The sequence below is a fragment of the Temnothorax americanus genome, unplaced genomic scaffold (assembly GCF_048541705.1).
Source record: "Temnothorax americanus isolate GAGA-0224 unplaced genomic scaffold, ASM4854170v1 Scaffold10, whole genome shotgun sequence".
In the NCBI taxonomy this organism is placed as follows: domain Eukaryota; kingdom Metazoa; phylum Arthropoda; class Insecta; order Hymenoptera; family Formicidae; genus Temnothorax; species Temnothorax americanus.
The window spans coordinates 1,450,425-1,475,436 of record NW_027509231.1 but is presented as its reverse complement, the minus strand read 5'-3'; the positions used below and the strand labels follow the sequence as shown (position 1 = coordinate 1,475,436).

General features: G+C 32.0%; 3 protein-coding genes across 3 annotated transcripts; 2 read left to right on the top strand and 1 right to left on the bottom strand.

Moving 5' to 3' along the window:
* The first annotated feature begins 829 nt into the window (after window positions 1-829).
* On the top strand, window positions 830-10,068 carry LOC143901016 (uncharacterized). The gene is made up of 7 exons (XM_077412905.1): window positions 830-1,936; window positions 2,075-2,353; window positions 2,500-2,763; window positions 2,892-3,018; window positions 3,104-3,259; window positions 3,986-5,410; window positions 9,936-10,068. The coding sequence occupies exons 1-6, from the start codon at window positions 1,088-1,090 to the stop codon at window positions 4,105-4,107; spliced, it is 1,797 nt and encodes a 598-aa protein (XP_077269031.1). The 5' UTR covers window positions 830-1,087; the 3' UTR covers window positions 4,108-5,410; window positions 9,936-10,068.
* On the top strand, window positions 6,726-10,924 carry LOC143901146 (circadian clock-controlled protein daywake). The gene is made up of 4 exons (XM_077413162.1): window positions 6,726-6,786; window positions 9,936-10,316; window positions 10,541-10,690; window positions 10,776-10,924. The coding sequence occupies exons 1-4, from the start codon at window positions 6,726-6,728 to the stop codon at window positions 10,922-10,924; spliced, it is 741 nt and encodes a 246-aa protein (XP_077269288.1).
* A 308-nt stretch (window positions 10,925-11,232) lies between these two features.
* LOC143901030 (protein takeout-like) lies at window positions 11,233-21,199 on the bottom strand. Its single transcript, XM_077412963.1, has 6 exons — window positions 20,699-21,199; window positions 15,643-15,683; window positions 13,959-14,161; window positions 13,522-13,693; window positions 13,193-13,342; window positions 11,233-13,091 (listed from the first exon to the last, which is right to left on the bottom strand). The coding sequence occupies exons 1-6, from the start codon at window positions 20,722-20,724 to the stop codon at window positions 12,937-12,939; spliced, it is 747 nt and encodes a 248-aa protein (XP_077269089.1). The 5' UTR covers window positions 20,725-21,199; the 3' UTR covers window positions 11,233-12,936.
* Between the last annotated feature and the right edge of the window lie 3,813 nt (window positions 21,200-25,012).

Below are 25,012 nucleotides of genomic sequence, written 5' to 3'. Positions count from 1 at the left end.
CACTTTACATAAATGTCGATCGTCGCAATGCGCTGATTAAGCGATAATTGTCCTCACATTGTCCCTCTTTATAAATCCCATGACGAATCGATGTGCTTATTCGTCATGAAACGACTTATGTTTTTCTTCTTCGTGACATAGTTAAATTTGCATAGATGTGCAATACAATGTAGTTTAATTTTCAATTGCTTATTAACATCCAATTGAGAAACATATTTGAAATTCTATATCTACGATAATTATTCGTCATATCTGCACTGAGAAAAATAATTGGTTGTATTGACTGTATAGTTGTTGATGCAATGGCTGATTTAACAATTATTAAGTTGTACTAAAAAGGGTATAGTTCATTCATGTCAACCATCAAATTTTTAAATCAAGCACTAGTTAATTTAACTAACGTTTTGTTAAACCAACTAATGTTTAGTTGAACGTATCGGATTAAATATTTTAGTTGAATTTTGCGTTTTCCAACAAAATTGTTTTCTTAGTGTGTCGACGGAAGGTTGTTCAAAAACCTTGCTCTCCATTATCGCATAATGAAGGAATTTAAGGAAATGTTGTACAGACTGATCGAAGAAAATATATCGATGTCTGACTAAGAGCCACTTAGCTAGCATCATATAAGACTGGTCCATGGCCCAGATCCTCTATATGCCCTTCCATGATCAACTATAAAAACCTCCAGCGAGTGCATCGCCGGCCTGCAGACGACACCAGTCATCTATGTTTGCGCGCGATTGCCGATCCTTCTCGAGTATTAGTTTTCAAGAAATCATCATCGATTATTTCCAAGATGCCGTTTAGAATCGCGCATCAAAAACTAACGAGCAACGTATGTTGAATCGCATGCTGATGTGCACGATTGCCATATGCTTTCTGCTGATATTTTTCGTCATCGGTATCATACTTGTGTTAATCTATAAACCGATTTACGTGTGGGAACTTGACATACCTTATTGAAGATACCCGAAGAATCTCTCCGCTCGACTTTACGCTTGTAACAGGATTGAAATTTTCGACATCTTTATTAACGATTTCTTGAAATTCTTGAAATCTGGCGAAATAAATTATCAACCGCGACAAAATGGTTAGATCAGCGCAGCGAGATGTCCTTCATGTGCTTCTGGTACTCTCCGTGACGACTTTGACGAGATGCGCGTTGCTGGAGATGTCCCGGATGCTCTGGAACAAGACGGTGTCCGGAGGCTTGACGAAAATAGGCAGGCTGGACCCGTTGAGGGTGCCGTTGATCAAAGTTGATCAGTCCGAGGGCGACGCCAATTACAGAGTGATCCTGAAAAACTTGGAGGTTGTCGGGCTCAATGGATCGGTCCTGGAGAGTATTCACATCGCTCGTGGCGGGCTGAGGTCCAACCTGAGTGAAACTCAGGCCGGATACGTGAGTTACAGCGACCTGAGAGATGTGGATTCTATCAGATATAGATTCCACACTATGACGAGGGAACCCAGTAATATACCCAAGGAGAGTTTCGAAGCCGTCGTTTCGCCCACGAATCAAGCTGCTGACATAAGGCTCTCTTCGCGATATCAAGATGCTCGCTTCGACCGATTGCAGCAGAATCAACACGGTCGGACGTTCGAACAAAGTCGGCAGTATGACGGACGACGTCCTCTCCGTCCCGATGTCACGTCTGATGGTTTTTACAGAGGCAATTTGAAAGCGTCGAACAATTTTGAGACGAATTCTGGAAATATCGAGAGTTTCAAGCGGCCGGCTTACGTTCAGCCGATTTATGCGCAGAGAACGAGAGGTTTCCAAGAATATCGCGGAAATTTGCAGAATAGTGGAGACACGATCGATTGCGACGATACAAAGGCCGCTGAATTTAGAGGAAATCAGGGCAACCAACGATATGTAGATCGACAACGCGGGAATGCTGGATATTACGGTGAACGAGTCGGGGATGCTGAGGTAAGATATTAATTATTTGTCACAATGTTACTTGTATTATTATGTAATATTTTTATGTAATTCAAACGTGTATTATAAGAAAATGAAGTGTAATCGATATGCAACAACACTTTCAAACCACCAAATTTATTAAAACAGGTTTCCGCGTCGGAAATAGTCGAGACCAGATTGAAAAATCGGGATGATGTAAGACCGCCTGCGTTGTATAACAGAGAACAGTCTCGGCACTCGGACCGATCGGACGTTGCATCTTCCGGCAATGTTAAATCGTCGAGAAACGGGATGAGGGAGCGATTGGGTTACATCGACATCGTCTACGCGGATGAGAAAACCAACGGCAGCGTAAAGCGTTTCGGTAATCTGGGTACCGATGCCGGAGAGAATCGGCGAGTATACGGCATCGAAGACGTCATGAAGGTACTGTAAGATTTCTTTCTCCTTAATTCACGCGCGATCTTCTTTAAATTAAACTGTAGATACTAATTAAATTGTACTAACATTTTTTTCAACAAAGTTTTCATATAATTTACAAGACGTTCTGATTGCAAATCCCTGTACTACAGAACATTCGGGAGAGCACGAAATTTATTAACTACAATTTTACGGAGGGTGAAGCTCTAAGAAAGAGAAACGACATGGTTAAAGCTGCGATGGAAGCCAAAAGATTGAAGGATCTGACCAGATATGCGAAAACCTATCAAGAGCAGCAAGGGTACTTCGAGGAAGGCATGCAGCTGATCTATCATTATGGAATAGACGCAAAAAATGATAGTAATCTCAATGATACCAAAAGAACAAAACGAGCGCATCCTGAGGAGACAACCGAAGTAAGATTATTTAAACACCCTTGATTCTCAAGCAAGAAATTAGGATCGTTTGAAAGTGTTTTGTAATTAATACATTTATCTAATAACAAGAATACTGTAATTTACTTGTACGTCTGAAAACATTTTAGGACGATCTGATGCATGTGATTTTGAGAATACGCGTTCCGCTGCTTCGCGTGAAGTCTCAGTACACGCTTCTGGGAAAAGTGGGGAAGGAGATGTTACATGGCAACGGTCTACTCGTCGGGAATTTCAGTAAGAAAAATACTCGTATTCCAATATCGCTGAGATTGCGGTTAAAAATAATAAAAAGCTACACATATTTCCATTGCCTCAACAGCCGACGTGGTGGGCGACTTTACGCTGGAACTGAAGAAGATCAACGAAGAATTGGTGATCGTCCGCGCTGCTAGAGCGAAGCTATCCGCGAAGGATGAGAAAATCAGTCTTCAAGGTATGGACGGGAAGGGACCGGTGCAGGCTGTTCTCAGTTATGGTAAGAACGAGCAATTTAAACATATATAGATTTGCGACAAGACGATTAAATCATCTTATTGCTTTTATCGCAAAATTAGGTGCCTACTTTCCTCGGAAATAAATAAAATTAGTAGCACTCTCCTTTTTAGAGAAGAAAAATAAGCATAATGATTAGTTATCAATTGTTAAAATAAATCGATTGATAGCCAAAAATCCGGTTTTTACCAATTATGCGTGTAATCACGTTTGTTTTTATTGCGCGACGCGGCTCTTCCGTATAATTACTTGGCAGAATGAAAAGCCGAATTCTTTCTTGGAAAGTGGCGTAGGCCGATATGGCGATACCGCTTATCGAACACACAGGTATCCTGCGACACCGCTGTCGATTACCATAAACAGTATATATGTGCTTATATATATTATATGTATAAAGAAGAGCGGGAGAGAGAGTGTGTCCGCGTGTGTGACTCATATTTTAAAATGTTCCGTACCCGTTCTGTTTTTGAAAACACGAGAAAACGAGAACGGGATATATGTATATGTCAATGACAATCAACGCGTCGCGAATCGCCGGAATCGATCGCGCGTATACGTCGGTGTGCGCCGACACTCGAGTAAAAGTCCTCACTTTCTTGCGAACGCGACCGAACGAGCTCGTAACGGAACGATCCCAGGCGACATTAACTCGGTTAATTTCTCATTCTGTCGTTGACTTTTTTTCCTTCGCCTCCTTCTTTTCCTCCAGGTTTAACGGCTGCGGAGGCAGTCGCCGCGATGCTCGCCGACGACTTCGCGACCAAGGGACTCAGCGAGAGAACGTCTGACGCGTTGATCTACAGGATGTATAAGGATTTGCCAGTCGATTAATCAGTCCGTTTTCGAGGCGATCGAGAACTTTACATCGTCTTTCCGCTCGTCAATCGTGTTTTTATTCTATGCATATCTATTTCTCGATTTTATTTCTTTGGAGGTTTACTTGGGGTACGATACTTTTCATACTTTATTCATCATTATTTTAAAAAAGGCGTTTATTTATTTCTTAAATCTATTATAAATTTATATACTTCTAAATTGCTATTAGCGCCTAATTGCGCTTATTATAAACGCATGTGTTATACTTGCATAATTTATTTTCTTCTATTTATTTATTTATTTATATCTATTTATTTATTGTGTATACAAGATATATTAATTTAGAGAAATCGTACTTTTATTAATTTTATTGAATTAATTCTCACTACAACTGTCAATAAAATAAGTTTTAACAGCAAAAGCGAGGAGATTTTATGAACATTTTCTCTCTTATTGCTATTGCATGTATATGATTTACAAAAGGATTCAGTATTCTTTACATAATCGCACTTAGAAAACTTAGAGTAATAGTATCATTCTCGACTGTAACAGCAGAATAGCAGACCGGAAAGTTGTTTTGTATTTCGAAATATATGAATTATTTTTGTGCTTCACGCGTACAAATTTCTTGCCTATGAGCAGATACAGAATCGCATATTCATTATAGTCACATCAATAATAAGATTATTACTCTAGGTATCTGCTCTTTGAATCTTGCCTGATTCAACTTTGCAATGATTTTAATCACTCGCATTTTAATCACATTGGTATTTCTCTCTTTTTTCCTTCCACTCATTTTACTTCCTTGTTTATTCATTTATTATACACAAGTGTTTCTCACAATTGTTAATTTTGAATTGTTAATGTTACATGATTGTGTGAGATCGATGAAGAGGAAACGAAAATTTGGCTTAATAAGCATTTGCAGCCACAAGGATGATCATCAAGGATCTTAGTTAGCCTTAGCAATTACGATTGCTAAGAACAAAAAAAAATGCAAATGGTTAGCGAGAAACGCGGAAAGGAGAACGATTCACAATCGCGTGCGTGCATGCGGAATTGTTGATTACTTGCATGTCTCGGAGACATGGATATAAGAAATTAATCATGAAGTGCTGAAGTCAATCATAAGTCAATCCGTTTAAGAGTATAAATAGCTGTCGGGAGCAAGTAGGAGAGAAACGGGGAAATTTTATGTTCGGCAATATTGAGTAACTTCTCTATCTCTGAAGAAAAGGGCATGCCCATAAGATCGCGGCCCTGGCCTATGACCTGAAAGTCTTTATTGACATTTTCAGCATTTGGCATCGTAATCTCCGTATGTAACTTTGTACCTATCTTTTGCATGCGCTGTAATTCTATAATCTTACATATGTAACGCTTACATGTAACCACTTACATATTACTTCATCTTATTATGCGTTTGTATTACGTAACTGGAATTGAATGCTCGTTATGCTCTTTCGTGTCTAACAATGCGGAACGTGAGTAGGATTTTCCTATACTTTAATCGTAATTTTATGCCAAATTGAAAAATATCAGCTAATTATATTGATATATACGTTGCTATGTGACTAACACAGAATTGCTCAATATTTACTGAATAGAATAAATTATACAAATGAATTTAACTGATTGACATATTAGATGAAATAATATTTATGTTGACCTAATAACGCCATATAATTACGCGTGAGATGTACACAGACTTGAGAAACGACTTGAGATTTAAAAAACAAATAAGTAACGATTAAACATTGTTAATTGGTTTGAGAATTATTCACCTAAGTTTTGAATTATTTTCTCGACAATTTGTATATTAAGGTGCAAAAATTATTGCATAAATGTCTTAAATATTTGATAAAGAGACATGATTATTATTGGCTTGAATCGAGAAGACGTTGATAGTTCCCCTGATAGTTCCTTAAAAGAAGGAAAACGCATTTAAAGTCAGCATTAGAGAACAGGAGATCGCCCAAGGGGATCGTGATTCTTGATCTGATATAATGGCTCTTAGCCGCCTCAGGCTGACATTATCCCGTGTTACATCGCGCATAGTTTCTTTTGGGATGCTATTAGCCGTGCAGAGAGAAAAAATGGACATGCACGTTGCTACAGCAGCAGCGGCAGCAGCATTTCGAAAGCTGCAGTGATCCCGCCTTAGAGTCACGATGCGTAAACAGCCGCCGCGCCGCGCGATCGCGTCTCGTTCTCATCCTTGGAACGTCGCGAAAAGGTTCGCGTCCCCATCGTTACGCGGAGATGTCGCGAGATTGTAATACTCAGGGTACCCCCGTAATTCCGGCGGATGCGTGTAAACCGCGTGTACGGTCACGTGCACGTGCATGTCATGTGTATACGCGTGTCAAGCTTGGCTACGGGCTAACGGCCCTGACTGAGTTAAGAGGAGGCATTCTACCGTAATAAATTCACCATCGCCTTCGCCGTCGTCGCCCGAGTGGGGTGGCAGCGGAGAAAGTGCACTTACTTTATATATATCTGCGCGACGGGGCCATCGTACGCATTTTCGATACCGCTGTAGTTAATTGCGAATACGCGCAATACTCTCGTGTCATAAAAAAAAAAAGATAGCCGAAATACGCCGCGGCCAGGTACGCAGGATCATTGAGAAGATGATGCTGATCGGAGTCGTACTGTTTGCCATATGGGCCAGGACCGCCGTGTCGGAGCTGCGTAAGTTTCCATTGATAAAGCACAATTATATATTCCTCGACGTATATAAAGTGGAAATAGCAAAATAATTGGTCACGCGCGGTTGCTTATATATAAATAAAAAACATAAATTAAATGAAATTAAATTATATTATTTTATATGTATTAAATTAAATTGTATTATTGTATATATATAATTACGGTATAATTGCCGACACAGTCCATATAATTAAATCAATAAAGTACGGAAAGAGCGTACGCAACGAAAAAGAAAGTAAGATAAAGCAGTATATTTGTTTATTTCTATTATTAGCTAGAAGAACAAAAGCCATTATTAGATCAATTGCTACGTAGACGCTAAATGGCAATTAGACCGAATTCTGTATATTCTGTATATTCTTGATTATTTTATTTTTTATATTATTTGCACATTGATTAACATATCATAAGTTGTAAATTATTTGAAAATAAGAAAAAACAAAATTGAAACACAAAAAGTCTCTTTTATGCGTATTTTTTGCGAAAATTCTATTAGAAAATTCATCAAGTGTGAAATTAAGTTTCAATTTCATTCTTTCCATAGACAAACGTTTTTGTTCGTGTTCGTATTTATGAATATTAAGATCATAACTTGTTGTGTATCATGTCTACTGTTACCTACATTTATCTGTGAAAAGATACGCAAAACCAGAATTTAATTTCGCTTGAAGTACATCCGATAGGCTTCCTTGATTTTGAATGCTTTATGGTACAAAGAATTTATTGACTATATTTGTTTCATTTTTTTCCACGTAAAATTGCTCACGGCTTCGTCATTCATTGACATTTCGTATTTGAAAGACAAACGTATTTCTAACTGCTGTTCTAAGAAATCGATCATTTAATTCAAGAGTAATTTGAAACGTTTTGCAAAACCTGACTTTGCAATTTATGCATGTTACGCAGAAAAAGATTTTAACCTGTGATTAAATCGCGTTGCAAGAAAGCGTTTATTCACTGAATAAGCAAGATCTCTCTACAATTATATTTAATAGACACAATTTAAAAGGGGCTTGAAACATAGATCTTATATATATCTCTACAAATCGAAGACTGCAAAGTCTATAATACAAATCACTGTTTTATTGACATATAAACTTGTTTCGACAGGAAGGTAAGATGTGACACAGCCTTAAGTGATAAATACCCTCTGATTTCTTTACAGTTTTTTCATAGTAGTGATATTATATATGAATAACTAATTTAGATAAAGTAAAATATTTAAATGTATATACGTGCCTACGTGTGTACCGAAGATAAGAAGCTGACGCAATTTTGTCTCATCGGAAAAGTTTTAAAGTTACGCGTGAAGTGTTGACATATTTTATATGCAATTATCGCTTCTCTTTTCGTAATTCCTGCATATAATGCACCTACACATGAGCAGCTTATGATGCATAAAAGTGTGCAGGCGGGCGTCATTGAGAAATCAATAGAAAACCCGGAAGTATACAAATCGAAGGAAAATCGGACGGATATGCTTGCTACGTGGAGGAACGATACTGTCGTTACTCTTACGTACTGCATACGCGAGACAATGTAATTTGCAATTTAATTTTGCACTTTTACTTGTGTAATGGCTTTCCTGTTGCCGCTCGAACTCGTGGCGCATGTAAAACGATATATAATCTCGAACGCATTCTTGTTCTTGGCGAGAAAAATGCGAGTTGTTATTTCACTTTTTTTTCTAGAGTTTATTGCTATCATTTACATCTTTCTCAAAATAAGTCTTTCTCAAGAATGTTCTTGTCGTTCCACTAACAATCCATCCAAAATTGCTTCGCGGTTGATACTCTTCCAATTCGCAATTTGTAATTTCAGAAGAAAAAACATAATTAATATTCACTAAGCACATTGGTAGTTAACCAAACACAGCAATAATTAATTTTTAAATTGGCAAATATACCAGAGAGAGATAAGAGTAAAGATTTTTATTAGATAAGAAATTATATCTTATATATCATAAAATGCGTATATTAAGTTCAATTAAGAATTACTAGAAATCTGCATTTATTAGAGATATTCGTTCCTTTTTTCTCAAAAATAAGAAAATTTTATATTTAAACGTTTCGCACACACTCTCTCTCTCTCTCTCTCTCTCTCTCTCTCTCTCTCTCTCTGAGCTCTATTTTTAATCAATCGTAGATTTCAATTTAACAGTTTACAAGAAAGTGAAGGAGTTTTTTTTTAGAAGTCAATTTTTATATTTGTTTGCCATATCTTTCCCCATTATTCAAAAATAGACTATTGATCTATTCGCTGGTATAGATCCTTTCGCTCACGCGCGTTTTCTTTCGGTGCTTCACGTGACATACTTAAATTTGTCACATATTAAGCGTCAATAAAAAAAAGTAAAAAGGGAAATACTCATTTGCCCGCCGGCTTCGTAATTTCACTTTCTACCGTGCACTTTCGAATTTAGGCCTGGCCGACCGATTGGCCGGAAAAAAAGCCGCTCTCTTAGTCATCGTCGAGTTCTTGCCATTATCGCGTTCGCTCAACCGACGTCGTAACAGGGTGTAATGTCTGCGTTTGCTCATTTAGAGGTGTCTAATGACTATCTTTCACAACACTTGGCATGGAAACAAGTACAATGTACCTGCAAAAAAATTGTAACCTATTTAACTTTGTTATTGAATTGTTGCATATAATATATTATAGTTTTCACAATATTCTTCATATTAACGATTTTTTAATAATTTCCGACAAAAGAAAAAATATAATTCGAAATAGATAATAATAATGTCTTTCATCTTTTTTAAGTGAATGAGAAGACATTTGCGCACCTCATTTTAATTACATGTAGGAAGTTTATAAGTATCCGGGAAGAATTAAAATTCAGAAACGTTTTTCAGCTTTATGTTCCGGATGAATGTGGTATATTAATCCCTTTTATATTTTATATGCGATGATCTATAATCTTATCAAAACCTCCAACAATCTTTTTACTATCTATGAAATTTCGCTATTCCGCAGATTGAAATTTGTAATATAAAATCCGATATGTCTTTCTTTCTCTTATCGATTTAATAATTTACATACACGCACACAATAAATTATTAATATGGATAAATTAATATAAAGAAATTATTATACTAATATTAGTATTAACATGCAATAAATATTTTCAGCTCCTGGAGTAACGACATGCCCGCGAACGAACAATTTGTCGGAATACAATAAATGTGTTGTAAAGCAGCTACAAGCGCTCACGCCGTATCTCGCCAAAGGAGTGCCCTCATTGAAATTACCGGCTTTAGATCCTTTATTTTTGCCATCCTTGACCGTAGATAGAAACTTAGAATCCTTGAAAATCAGAGCCAATATGAGCCAGATTCGTGTTTACGGCGGCACGAATTACAACGTGCAGGATCTCAAAGCGAATCCCAATGACTTAACGATTTCCATCAAGGTTCGACTGCCTCATATGTATGTAAGCGGTGATTACGATGTTCAGGGCAGGCTATTGTTGCTGCCTCTAAGCGGACTTGGTAACTTTAAAGGAAATTTCAGTAAGTTTTTCCAAGAAATTAAAATATGATATATAAATATTTTAATGTACATTATATATAAAAAGAGCTTATTACGTTTTGTAAATCTTAAATAAAGTTTGAACGATTAAAACAACAATTGATGCTGGCGTAACACTAGCTGGATATTAGTTACTTAACATATTAGCGTGTATAGTCTTTTAAAAATTGTATTTCTTTCTGATCATTATATCTTTTTATTTCAGCTGACACTGATGCCCAAGTAAACGCGCAAGCTAAAGAAATTACTGATAAAAACGGCGTGCAGAGGATCGAGATCGACAAGCTAGTTACTAAAATCCGTGTTGGCAATGGAAATATCGTACTGAAGTCACCTCCTGCTCACACTTTAGCAGGTACGGATGAAAAAATCATGTCTAGAATTTTAACATTTAATAATTACGTAAGAAGTATACATTCGATATTATCTCTGTATTCTAGCCGATGCCGCCGCAACGTTCTTCAATGCGAATCCCCGTCTAGTCCTGGATATAGCCAGTCCAATTATCGAGGATACAGCCGCGACCGTGAGCAAAGCTCTAGCCGCTAGAGCACTCAGTGTTCTTACTAAGCAAGAACTCGTGCCCTAGTTTGTTTGGTCTTTTATTAAAAAAAAGGGATAGAAAAGGCGAATATTACTTTGAGTATTAGTCAATCTGATGATTTAGTTTTTATCTACTTTTTTATCGCGCATCGTGATAATTTTCATCAGTCAGTTGGTAAGGTAGAAGGTGAGTCGGTAGAATTGTTATTTTATGTCCAAAGAAGATATATTTTATTAATTAATCACGTTGTGCATGATTCTTAGAGAGACATTTTACACCTTTATACGTGAAAAGTATTGAAATGTTTATTCTTCTGTTTAATAGGATTATAAGAAAATACATGTTACATAAACTGATTTGCTGACGTTTTCTGTTTTTTATTTGACAAATTGTTATTTACATACATATATACATTTGCTCGTTATATCTATTTTTAATAGATGATAGTTAAAACTATCCTGCACATAAATATATCATACATATATTGTATAAGATCAATAAAAATTATACTATAATAGCGCAAAAATGTTTTATGATGATCTTTCGTTCAATCAAATCGCACATATAAAACATTTTTTTTTTTACAAAAATACACATTTATCCGTACAATAATTTAAACATGATTCCCAAATTTTCATGATTTTCTCTCTCTCTCTCTCTTTTTCTCTTTCTCTTTCTTTTCTTTTGGTTTAATATAGTTAAAGTAAGTTTTTTGAGAAGTTACAGTTTTACAATTATACGATATTATTGATATTATCAATATTGAAAAAAAACTAATTTGTTATATAATACTAATTTTCATTATTCATACCTTATTTATTCGTCTTATTAAATCATTGCTTACGCTCATTTAGAATGAATATATAACAAGGTGATTATCGCAATCAAAAGATACAGAATCAGCGGCGGTCTATAAAGACAATTCTGAGAAACTTATGTGCGCTATGACTATTCTAAAGTATCTTGAAGCTGTGATTATTCTAAAGCTGTATTTGCCTTGCACTTTTTCATGAAATATTTACATAATTTTGATATGTGTACAAATTTAACAAAATGTAATTAGTAATTATTCAATCAAACCCACGATTCTTTTGCATTAAAATTGCATTTTATGTGCGGTTTGTGTGTGTGTGTGTGTGTGTGTGTGTGTCGTGCTGTTTCTTATTTAATACATTTCAGTATTTTTTAATATTTCCCTAAAAATGAGAGAAACATATTTTTTAAATGTACCTTTTTCTTTTAAACTTTAAAATACTAATTGTCATATATGTGGAGAAAGTGTCAAAGGAAAGTGTATTAAATATATCGCCAACGAAAAATTTTTAAAAGAAATGTTCTAAATAAAAGTTTCGTAATTTTAGCAAAAGAATATAATGCACGTAAGAAATTTTTTATATATGCATATGGAAAAATATGATGTTGATATCTTATAAGAAACGTAAGTATGTTGTAAAAGCTATTTGTAATATAGTTTTCTCCTAAAGCTGTAAAATTTTTATTTAAAACATTTTTTTGAAAAAGTCGCCGAAATATTTGGGGGTCTTGACACTTTCTCTATACTATATAATCTAAATACTAAAATGTAACATAATCACATTCAATGTTTATAACGCAACGCAAACTAATAAACAAGTTCTACTATTTTAAGTTGTCTATTTTAGACAGTGAGAATTAGTAAATGAAATTAAATACATATCTAAAATATCTTTCTATAGAATTATTTTGTGAATTATATGGCATTATTACAGTACTCTTAACACGCTGATTGCTAAATGCGTCATATAGTTAATTGCATTTCGGATTAAAGCACAATAATAAGACCATTTAGAAGATATTAATGCACAATTTCTGTAAAAGAAAATTACAGCACGGCAGTCAACGTATTCATACCAATAGAGTTACATGTTATCTGTGCTTGTGTATTATTATAATAGTCATAAGTGTTATGAGATATACAGAAGAGACCAATACAGGAATATTACAGAAATTATTACAATCCCATCAAAATTATTATTGAATCTAATTGATCTATAAAGAATAGATTCTTAAAATAAAAATTAATTACTCGGAAACAATTCGTCATATGTGAACATTCCGGTGATCTTGTTAGCGATGTTGGTGAAGAGATCTGACAAGGAGTCTTCCAGTGCTGGTTTTATTTCATCTAACAATAAATCGTTGTTTGCGTTCAAAACCTCATTGCTCGCTGGTCCTGGTTTAAAAGAAGGAAGATCAATCACAATGTAAATGTAATGACGCTTGTATTCGTCACTTTCTCGATACAAAAACTTATTATATGAAATAATAACATACCGAGAATAGGATCGCCACCAAATAGATTATCAAGATTGATTCTAGCTTTCTCTATTTTGATCTTAAATTTCATCCTTTCAAAGTTTACATGGGTGTTGTTATTTTTTACGATTTTATGAGACTTCAGCAAACAGTCGCTGTCGTAATTAACTGTAAAAATATATATAGTAAGTCTAACAGAGACAAATATAAATTTTTCTTATCATATCTCTCTCTCTCTCTCTCTCTCTCTCTCTCTCTCTCTCTCTCTCTGTGTGACAATAATTTTCTTATCATTATATTTTAACAAAAAACAATGAAACATTTATAGATATAAATATAAAACTTACAGAAAGTTCCAGTGAGGCCTCCCTCTCCAACCAGATGGAGTAAAAGAATCTGTGCGTTTATTTTATATTTTCCTCGGAAGTTAAGCTTGTCGAAACCAACTTTGAAAGTAATGAGCACATTCTCCGGGTCGATTGTCAAATCCCGGATTTTAAACGTAGATGGTCCAAATACCTATATAAAATATAATTTTTTATTGAAAAATATACATGAGAAATAATATAGGTACATGTATTTATGTTTGATGTGAATAGAATATTATTTATAATTATTTACACACATATAATATGTATATATATACAACGGTTATTTACAGTTTTTTAAACGAAATCTTAACATATAGACACATGCACACTGCACACATTCTAATCTAAATTATGCTGTAAGTAATAAGAAAGCATAAACTTTGATATAGTTTTAAGAACTTTGATATAGTCACCTGTATATTTGTGAGGTTGACATCAAGCCTCGCAGCTTGAGGACCTCTCAATAGCCGCACGTGCTTCAGTACAAGCGGCTCTATTGGCGGAACTTCTAATTCCGGAATTCCAACCTTCAATTTGCTCCGCAATTGTTCAATTGAATTTAATACACAGTTATTTATATTTGGATCCTTTCGACTGCATATTTTCATGTATGATGCTGTGAAAAACGTAATACATATTTGTATGGAAATTTATATGTTTTTATTATGCGGCTTATATACATGGGATATTAATGATACTTAGTGATTGCGATCCTGATCTAGTTCTGAACGAAGTGTTATCATGATTGCGAGATCAGCATTTATTCAATCCCTATTTTTTTTATCTATAAATTACAATTCACACACATATGTTCTTTTTTTTTCAAGTCTAATAATGACAGGCAGTTGCTTTGACACGTGACTGAGACGGTTTTAAAATATTGATGCTTTATTATATGTTCAATGAGTTTGAGTTTGAAACTTGTTTATGTAAATCGAAGCTTATGGTGCGTCTCCACCTGAGAGTAAGAACTCTCGAGAGCAAAAAGAAAGAGAGAGAGAGAGATACTCTCGAGAGTCTCTTTCTCTTTCTCTCTTTTTGCTCTCGAGAGTTCTTACTCGCAGGTGGACACGCACCTTAATTCACTATCAATCAAGTTTTCCTTTATGTTTTATTAGTAAAAGTATTTCATATGTTTTTTTAAGTTAGATAAATTATTTTTACGTACACTCACAAACATAAAATCATAAAATAAAGATTTAATTTTACGCATTCTATTAATATTAAATTATAATATACCGAAAATGCACGAAAAATAATATAAAAATACATTTATTATTAATACTGAAACATATAACATTTGGGTTACAACTTTTTTATTTGTAATTAAATTTAAAATAATTTTCTAAAATCCTTTGCTTTTTACTCTTGCATTTTTTAATTTTTTGCTATGATTATGTGTACGATTATACGTACAGTTCTGATAATTGCTTTTAATCTTGTTTTTAATTATGTTGCAACTAAAATTAATTATATTAATGGTAAGTCAAAGATCGATTGAATATTATACTTGGCATTTATTTGTTCACGAGACTTATTTGTAGATAAATGAAAACAACACTCGCGCGTAAATTGAATATCAGAATGTAACAGAAAACTTTTTACAAACACACAGAATTATTTAGTTATATCTAAACGTTCTTTTGATACCGTGGATCGCATTGGATTCTTCTTCAATTGACCACTCGTCATTTCGAAGATTGTTGTTTTTGTTTTAGATATTAATTTTTATCCCTAGGTGTGTGTGTGTGCGTGTGTGTGTGTATTTTACAATGAGTTGTTTGTATTTCAAATCTATAAATATTTTTACGGATGCAGTATACCATCACTTATTGCCGTTGCCGCTACTGATGTAGCGTCGTTAAGACTGTTTTGAAAATGATTTAAAGGATTGTTTTGAAAATTAAAAGCTTCATCTAATATGTATCTCACGTAATACATGTGCTTTAATGATTTCGTAACATAACTATTTTAATTTCGTGATGCAATAGTATTACATTATTTCGTCTATGAATATAATCTGTAAACACTCGAGCACAGCGTATACACACACATATAGGTACACATATATACTTTGATATCTGTAATATTACTCACGTATCTCGGCGAAGGCCACAGCAAGGAGTGCGTAGGCCACACTGAAATAAAAGATCATTAATCGACACAATAGTGTTTTAGTTATTAATATTAATAAGCTAATAAAATTCCTGAAGCGAATTCCCATTAGCGCTTCTAAATATGGACGGATTGCTATTTATAGCTGGGCTTTTTAATATAAACTGTATTCTATAGACGTATCGCACCATCTAATGATAGATTTCTGTTTAAAGACGAAAGTGTCAAAATATCGAGACTGTAATAATGGAAATTGATCAATCAGATTGTTCAAAGTTTAAGTATATCATGTAGCAAGGAAGCTACCTTCAAATGTTAATATGTTACTTGATATTGATGAAAATCTTTTAATCTTATAAAGGATATTAATTTAACACATTTGACATTTTATAACTTTGAGAACTTAATGCAAATCGCGTTTTAGTGTCAATATTACATAATACTTACGCTACTGATGGTATTACAAAATATTTACGTTTCTGCTAATATTATTAGCGAACATAGCAAATGAATTATCTTAAGATAAATGAAACAGTTGGGAAGTGGTTTCCGGTATCAATGTATGCAGAATTACGTCAATATTTAAAAGCGGATTATTAATCTAATTGAGAACTGTTTCGCTGCTCTTCCTGGATAGTTGACTACCTAATCGACTAATTTTTTATGTTTTTTATTTTAAAAATAATTTTAGTATTAGGATTTTTAGATAAAACAATTCTGTCATTAAGAAAATTGGACGATCGATTGGAATGTTTACATTAAAAGTGAGTGGGCAGCAATTTAAAATAGACATTTGAAATAAGCATTTAAAATGGGCTTAAACAAAAGAAAATTAAGAAATTATAGTCTTTTAAAATGCTTGATAAATATTTCTCAAAAATAAGAAAGGAAAAAAATTTTATTAAAAACATGTATTATTAACATATTATATTATAATAGATTAATTATATATATATATATAGGTTTTTCTCTATAATTTTTGAAATATATTTATGAAGTTTAATATTCGATGCGTTTATTCTTAAATTGTAATAGAACGTTTAAAATAAATTGTTAAACGTATGATAAATTACGTAAATTATATTTACTTTTAATTAATCTTAAGAATTAAATAAACTTATGAAATGCTATCGTTTTATTTTTAACTTACAATTAGTACTTATGTCTTGTGAATAAACAATATGGGACAAACTACATAAGCTTAATTTATATGTAAAGATCAAGAAAGATCATGGAAAAATCAAGAATTTAACGAGTTTTTTACAGAACGCAATAAACAGTAGATCTTTGGTTCGTATACAATGTGAAGAGGTTTGAAGATTCTTAAGAAAAAACAAAGATAAAAGTGTCACGCTTAACGTGCAGAATTATTGCCTAAAAAATGACCTCGTGTGAGTAAAAAAAGGTTAGAATATTGTTACCGTTGTTATTTATGTCATTGCAGACACTTAAAGCCTGATCTACAATGTGCTCTTTGCTTTCTGTTTTTTGCTCTTAACCTGTTTGCGATTATCCCGTATTTCGCAATTGCGTCGCGTAACGCGATGTTTTTTGTTCTCTGTCGCCTAAGATAAAAATTGACGAACTTCAGAAGAGACAAGAAACATCACGTTACGCGACGGAATTGCAAAATACGGGATAGTCGCAAAGAGGTTAAGAGCAAAAAACAGAAAGCAAAGAGCACATTGTAGATCAGCCTTTAATACTTGCACGCACTGAGAGATTAGAGTCCGATTGGTAATAAATTTATGCCGTTTAAGACGCACACTGTTTTCCTAAGAAAGTGATGAAAAATGTTTATAGATATAAAACGCGTATTAAATGTACATGTACATATTTAAATTTGTTGAAGGCTAAGGTCAGAATATGCAAATTCTGCAGGTTAAGTGTTATAGCTATTATACTCTTTCCGTTTCATCGAAGAAACATTTAGGTAGGTAGTTTAAGAAGGATAATATATTCAAATCAAAATGTAAAAAGTTATAAAATTATTTCACGAATGATAGAAATGATTTGAAAGCATATCTCGAAAGTTGTGTTTTTTTTTTAAACAATAGTAAAGAAAGAAAATCGGAAAAAGAAAAAAGAAAATTGGAATAATGGAATAGAAAGACTCAGAGAAAAAGCAAAAATAAATAAAAATTAAATTTTAACTTATAAAGAAAAATAAAAAGAGAGGCGAGTCACACAATAATATGTGAATAAGGACAAAGAAATGAGAAAATGAGTAGCATATTAAAATAAAAATGAAGACAATGACGATGACTATTTGATTGATATAAGTTGAATCGAAAATTATGTGTAGGTATGATTATTTTTCTGTAACCAGTATTCTTTCCATTGCATAATGTTATTGTGCTTAAAAATTTCTTTTTTCTTACATCTTAACATTTAGAAAAATGATTTTATTTAAAAAATATAATTAGTAAAGTATTTTACATAAAATTCTAAATAAATTTTATTTTTTTATGCTTTTGCTATGGTTTAAAACATTTCCGTATCTCTCGGTATTTAACTGTAAGATTGGCATGATATATTCGAGTAAAATTCTGTTTTACGTTTGACATGTACCAATTACCTCGCGTACGTATATTAAAAATGTAGGCTAATTACATGGTTGCAGCGAAAACATGATTACAAAAATGAAGTAAGAAGCATATTGCATTTAATTTATACAGTCAACGCAATTGATTGAAAGCACAAGATTTTAGTTAGAAGTATGATTTTTTAGAAAAAAATTACAGTTAAATTATTTACATATAAAATAGTCATGTTAAAAATAAATAGGTATTTATTTGATAACACCGCTTGTTATTTAAAATAGCGCATAAATTAAGTTTTGTGTTTACTCAGCGAAAAAATATAATTGATAAATGATATATACATCAATCATTTGCGGTGACACTATGACTATAAATAAATCACTGGTGTTGCGAAAGAATTAGTAAATGTTTTGTTTATTAAAGATGTCCATCAATATTTTAAGGGATGACAACGTAATAAAAAGAAGTTCACTGGTACAATATATTTTATATAATTATAGCAAATTTTGTTAGAGTTATTGTATGATAATCAGTTTATTTAGAATTGCTTTTAAAAGTGAGCACAATATCAATCTCAAGTGTTGCATTTTTATTCAACTATTTTAACTTTCAACAATATGATCTCGCTCGACTAAGCAAAACAGCTAAATAATTAAAAACGGCCAAATTTCAAGCAAATAAAAATGTTGAAAATAAATTTAATAACTTCAGTAAAAATATACAATCATGTTAACGTTTCGAGCCTTACTTGGTCTTCTTCAGAACACATTACAAAAATTATAAGGAAAGATATTCGATTTATGGTTCTGAGAAGAAGGCCAAGTAAGGTTCGAAACGTTAACATAATTGTATATTTTTATTGAAGTTATTAAATTTATTTTCCAACATTCTTATTTGCTCGAAATTTGGCCATTTTTGATTATTTAGCTATTCTAACTTTTTTCATAACTTTATTTATATTTATACATAATATATGTATACTTTTATATATAGTATTTTTTGTGTTGTATTTTATATTATAAGAAGATATTTATTCATCTTGGACTTTGATAAGAATCATCAATCTTTATCAAAAGTTATTGAAATAAACAAAAAATTATATTGAGAGAAAAAATAGACATAATTTAATATTCGAACAAATATTTGTTTAAAATGCTGTTTTATTATCTTTATGCTGATTATAAATTGTATAAAAACTTACGTATTAAGAAATACACTGCGTAAATAATTTAGTTTTGTAACTATAAGACGTACATTAAAAATAGAAATGTTATTTAAATTTTTCAAAAATTATAACATGTTTAAAAATACTGTTTATCATTATTTAGGAAAAGTAAGTTTAATTGAAGCAACGCGAAATAGCACTAAACTATCAATCACAATTTGATTAAAATATTTTTGAATCTTTTTAATCTAATTCTATTATTGTTAGAAATATTCGAGATTTACTTTGAGTCGCGAATGGACTTGAAACAAGTCTTTTTCTGTAAGTTTTTTTGTGCACAAGTATATTTAGGCAACCGTAATTTCTCTTTACCTGCATATCTCTAGTGGCAAATGATTTCTGTATTTATTCCGATTTATTCTAACTTGAGCCGATAAGCATTGACAATCACTAGCATTTATTTATTACCGAAAATTATGATATATTTATGTTACATTTTTTAATCCGATCTCGAAGATAATTTTCGACACTACTCAACACTTAATATCTTCCGATAGCCACTAGAAATTAAAGAACAATTATTATCAAAATGGTATTAGTTTACATATATAAATAAAATACATTTATGAGATGTAATTTTGTTGATATTTCAGCTGTCATAAGGTAATCCCGAATATAAGAAACACAGTAATATCGATAGTTTGCATATGAAAAACTTGGGCTGTTTTACATTTCATAATATTCACTGATTACTGTTTCACTGGTAATTTTGTGACTTTTACGAACGATAAAAACTGCCTCAATCAAGTTGATTGAAAGGCAGCAATTATATATCGATGATGCGGGAATTTTCTTATGCAAAACTTCAAAATTTTTAAAATTTTTGTGGCTTTTTTTTTAATTTTTTTTTAATTAAAATTTAAAAATAGGTTTTAAAGTATTTTTCTAAAATATTATGATAATTATGAATAGCGGTGTGAAGATTTTGTAATTAAGAAAATTGAAACTGAAAGAAGAAGCAAGAAAATAAAAAAAAAACATGCATTTTTCTTACAAAGAAGAGTGTATTTATATATGAATGGAATAGCTACTTAAATATAAATATAAAATTGCTTATTATTATCGTATTAAAAAATTTTTAATTGTTTTGCTATGACTGCACGAAGCGCAATTATCACAGCAATCACAAAATCTTTAGCTATAATGTCCTTTCCGTTAAAAAAAGAGAAATCGTTAGAAAATTGTTTATTTTTTTATCTATCGATTTAGATGAAGGACACATCCTTAGAGCTAATGTATATAATAATATAATAAATCACAATTAATTTACCAGATACGTGTGATGAAAGTGTACATGTTGGCCAGCCCAGTCGAGGAGGACGTAGCGAGGTTTATTGACGACTGCAGGAGGTATCGGTTGACAATGATCAAGGATGTGATAGCCGCGACTCGAAGACTTTAGCAAGTAACTTGGTTGGCGGTGCTGTTACATTCGGTCGGTTGATAGCCTCGTGCTACTTGCCGACCATTGGTCCAGCCTCGAATAAGCATTAGTGACGATTGGCCACGTTCGTTGATTCTTGTTTCGCGGGAAAGCATGGCACCACCGATATCGGGCCTTTTCACACCAGATCGTTTTCGCTCGTCCTCCCTCCTACTTCTCTTTCGTCTTGGTTTTTTGTTCAAATGGATTCGTGGACCTGCACTACGTACTTGGCCAAATATCCCTGTTATTTTCATTCGGCCTTTCAGCTCACGGACGAGCTGGAAAGCGAAGGAAACCGGCAAGACGGGCGCAATTCGCCCGCTATTTCGAAGCGCGTTCAGTAGCCGGTGCTTCGAGCCGGTGTTGACGTTTCGTAATTTCTTGCTGCTGTTGCGATCCAAAGGTAACGTTTGCGCCGAGAAGTTAGAGAAATTAATTGCACAACAAATTTTTTCCATCATTACTAATGATACGTGACTAAGGGTGAAGTATCATGGAATGTAAAAAAAAAGAATAACATTGTAAATTTACTAAGCTTCAAACAATAGATATAACAATTAATGGTATTTTTAACATAATTTTATAATTAATTCATACTTGATTTTTACCAAGAATTACCACTAAAAACAAAAAGCATAGCAAGACTTGTTATTGGTCAGGGAAAAATATTTAAGATTGGATGAAATTAGCATATTGACATTGAAAATACAAGTCTGATATTAGCATTGGAAATATAGATTCCATGGATATGAAAATTACAAAGTTGATACTGGTATTAAATTAAGACTGGTATTAAATAACCGAAAACTTGCTAAAAAACAAATTAAATTAATTTTAATACAATAAAACAGTTATGACAAAAAATATAACATTTTATATTATTAAAAACAATTTATATAGAACATTTTTAAACAAATTAATTGTATATTTGAGAATTAAAAATTTTTTCTGTAACAGATACGTCTTTTTAATAATTAATTTAATAATATTATGCAACAATATATTGTACTGATATACAGTTAGACTGATATGCAAACGTGAAAAACTGGTAGACACCGGTTCGTGCAATCTCGCAGCGCCTATTAAAATTAGCGAAAGTCGCAAAATGCGACGCCCGAAAAGCCGCGATCCGTAACAAAACCCAAGTCCACGCTTCCTGTGAGTTTATGCGAGTTACGCGTATTGCAACCTGCATCTAGGACGGTGATAAATGTGGCAATCTTGGACACCAGGTCACCATTTCCCTCCCTTTTTAGCCGATTTCCTATATAGCACCAAAGGTAATTGATACTTTTGCACGGAAACATATTCGTATAATAATATATATTTATATATATTTATATATATTATTTATATATATATAAACAACTTCCGTTATTTAATAAAAAATTATTTAACAGAAAATTAAAATCCATTAGCAAAAACAATTTTATATTATACTTATCTTCTTTTCTGTTATATGATATTTTGATTTGTTAAACTAGAAGTGCATTCGATAATTAGAGAACTTTCGTAAATGAATACTTAATTTAGCTATATCTCTCTAAATATTTCTGAAACTATTTTTGAAAAAAATAAAAGTAGAAATAAAATAAAAATAGAGTTTGAGGAAGATAGTTCAATAATTAAAAAAGAAGTAAAATAAACTAAAAATAAAACTAAAATAAAAATGCTCTTTTATTTTTTTTTTTAATAATTTTATAAGTTTTTTAATTAATATGCATTTGTACATTTTAGCAGATTTCTTTTGTGTTATCTGGAATATATATCATGTGACCACAAAGTCTGCATAATTTCTGGTGTGTGCACGTGGACAGAGATCAGAAATCCAGTTTGTCACTTCTGTGGTACTTTTCGACTCCAAACTTTCTCTGTTCGGCATCTGCATTTAAACATGTTTGTGAGATGCTCGAAATTGGTTTTTTATTTCTTGTTCTGTAAATCAATTTTTTTAATATGTTTTAAAATTACTCTAGAGAAAGCGTAAAAAATCTAATTATTAATTTTGTCATCCAGAAAATAAAAAATAGCGTAGCATGACTATTGACAATTTTACGATGTGAACAATTGAATTCTAGTGATGATCAATCTCTCTAAAGCAAAGTAAATTTTTCACTAGATGTATTATTTAAAAATTGATTGATTTTAATAATGACAATTGTGGTTCAATATACTCATATTAAGGAATACTGTTTTAGCGCTAAAATAAAAAAAATGGATTTTAATATACTTATAATCTAATCTACAGACAAAATACAATTCACAGTTTGACGTACTTTTAGTAATTTAATTAATTGCTAGCAAATAAAACAATGTGATACCACTTAAAAATAAAATACATAAAAGCAAAAAATAGCAACTAATTAGCAAATTAATTTTATATAAAGTTTTTTGTGTTCTAATAATTTGGTTAACTTCATATACCTTAAAAATTTGTTGAATGCTAATAAATCTTTCAAGCTGTTAACTTGGAAATTTAATCTGCCGTAGAATATCTTTCAGAATACTAATGTGCGGATTATTGTAAATCACTGCTGAGGCTATTAATGCGACAAGTATATGTGCGTCATCAAGATTTTGATTGTGTCACTATCTGATAAATTATCTTACTGAGTTTCTGTTTTAATTAGTCGGTTTATTTCAATGAAAATATCGGGAAAAAATCTTTTGATATTTTTATGGTGATTCATTAAGAAAAAAATGTCAAATATTTCAACAGGAAAATTACTTGGCATAGTAAGATACTTTTATTTTCCAAAAGTCCAATTTTCGTATTATTTTTAAGTTATGGTATATATGCAGCACTTAAAATAAATAATTATAATTAATTTCGTGTATTTTTGTGCAATTTTTTTAAAATAATAATTCTAAGTAACTGTGAAGAAGCTCGTTAATGTTCTTAACGGTTTCAAGATTTAATTATATTTTTTTCTTGTTACTCTCAATAGATACTTTCTGTTCAAGAAATTAATTTGTATGTTTCGCGAATGAAATCTTATACGGTTACGCGTGAGAGCAAAATCGCCTGCCTCAAGTCAGCCCCGCATGTTACGTAAATTCATTCATCGCGCAAGTAAGAGGCGCGATGATGCATTTCGCCTCAAGAATAATGCAGTTTTGTCATGGTGCCACGTTCGCTACTATACTATCTGTCGATGTTACGATGACAGTCAGTGGAAAGTTCGATTCATCAATGCACAATGCATTATACTCGCACGTACAGTCATTATACGTATGATGAGATGCAACAGTTCTCGCATATATTTGTTCTATTTCTTATATATTGTTCATATAATTTGTCTAATTTATCTACTCTGGTTCAAACATCAATATAATTAAAAATTTTAGAATAAATGACTAATTAGTTAAAGATTTTTGATATTAATGAGTAAAAAGGAAAAGTGAACTATAAGAATCATGAATTTTAGAATAGAATATGCAGGCGAAATATCCGGGAAAAAATATAAAAATTTATTTCTTAGGTATTCTTAACAAAAACCTCGTTTGCTACAATATCATTCGACGAAGAGATAGACTAATGCACATGATTATATATACATACAGGAAAATATAGAAAAAATTAAGTTAGTGATTATACTTCTCTTACATAAGTACTGCCTCGCAAGTATAATTTCAAAATCTTAATAAGAGGAAAAACAATGTTATTCAACGTGATCTCTTGAGATTAAAGTTAAATAATATTGATATTTATTTTATTGTCTGTAAGTAACATCAAATTGAAAAGAAAATTTGAATTAAAACTAAAATTATTTTAAAATTATTAAAATTATTTCTTTTTAAGAAAGATATAGATTCTATTGTTGTTAATCTTATTCTTGTAATTTTATTTTTGACACTAACATTGAAATACTTTTGATGTAACATATTTTTTTTTACAAAACAACGCGTGTGCACTTGCGAAATTTAATATAATTATATAATTTATATATTGTGTGTTAAGTAGAATTGTAAACCAAGTTCTTTCTTGGCGTATGGCTGAAATAAAGACATATATATATATATATATATATATATATATATATATATTGTATTATATATATTATATTATATATTATATTTATTATATATATATATATATATATATATATATATATAATTTATACATTGTTACTGAAATGAATTTTTGAATAAAATTTG

What these genes read in the sequence shown, in the direction of transcription:
- LOC143901016 (XM_077412905.1), top strand. Translation starts at nt 1,088, where the DNA reads ATGGTTAGATCAGCGCAGCGAGATGTCCTTCATGTGCTTCTGGTACTC. An exon ending in AACGAGTCGGGGATGCTGAG is followed by an intron (nt 1,937 to 2,074) that starts GTAAGATATTAA and finishes TTATTAAAACAG; the next exon opens with GTTTCCGCGTCGGAAATAGT. An exon ending in TCTACTCGTCGGGAATTTCA is followed by an intron (nt 3,019 to 3,103) that starts GTAAGAAAAATA and finishes TTGCCTCAACAG; the next exon opens with CCGACGTGGTGGGCGACTTT.
- LOC143901146 (XM_077413162.1), top strand. Translation starts at nt 6,726, where the DNA reads ATGATGCTGATCGGAGTCGTACTGTTTGCCATATGGGCCAGGACCGCC. An exon ending in GACCGCCGTGTCGGAGCTGC is followed by an intron (nt 6,787 to 9,935) that starts GTAAGTTTCCAT and finishes AAATATTTTCAG; the next exon opens with CTCCTGGAGTAACGACATGC. An exon ending in TAACTTTAAAGGAAATTTCA is followed by an intron (nt 10,317 to 10,540) that starts GTAAGTTTTTCC and finishes TTTTTATTTCAG; the next exon opens with CTGACACTGATGCCCAAGTA.
- LOC143901030 (XM_077412963.1), bottom strand. Translation starts at nt 20,724, where the DNA reads ATGTACACTTTCATCACACGTATCTG. An exon ending in ACTTTCATCACACGTATCTG is followed by an intron (nt 15,684 to 20,698) that starts GTAAATTAATTG and finishes CTTTTATTTCAG; the next exon opens with TGTGGCCTACGCACTCCTTG. An exon ending in TCAACCTCACAAATATACAG is followed by an intron (nt 13,694 to 13,958) that starts GTGACTATATCA and finishes TATTTTATATAG; the next exon opens with GTATTTGGACCATCTACGTT.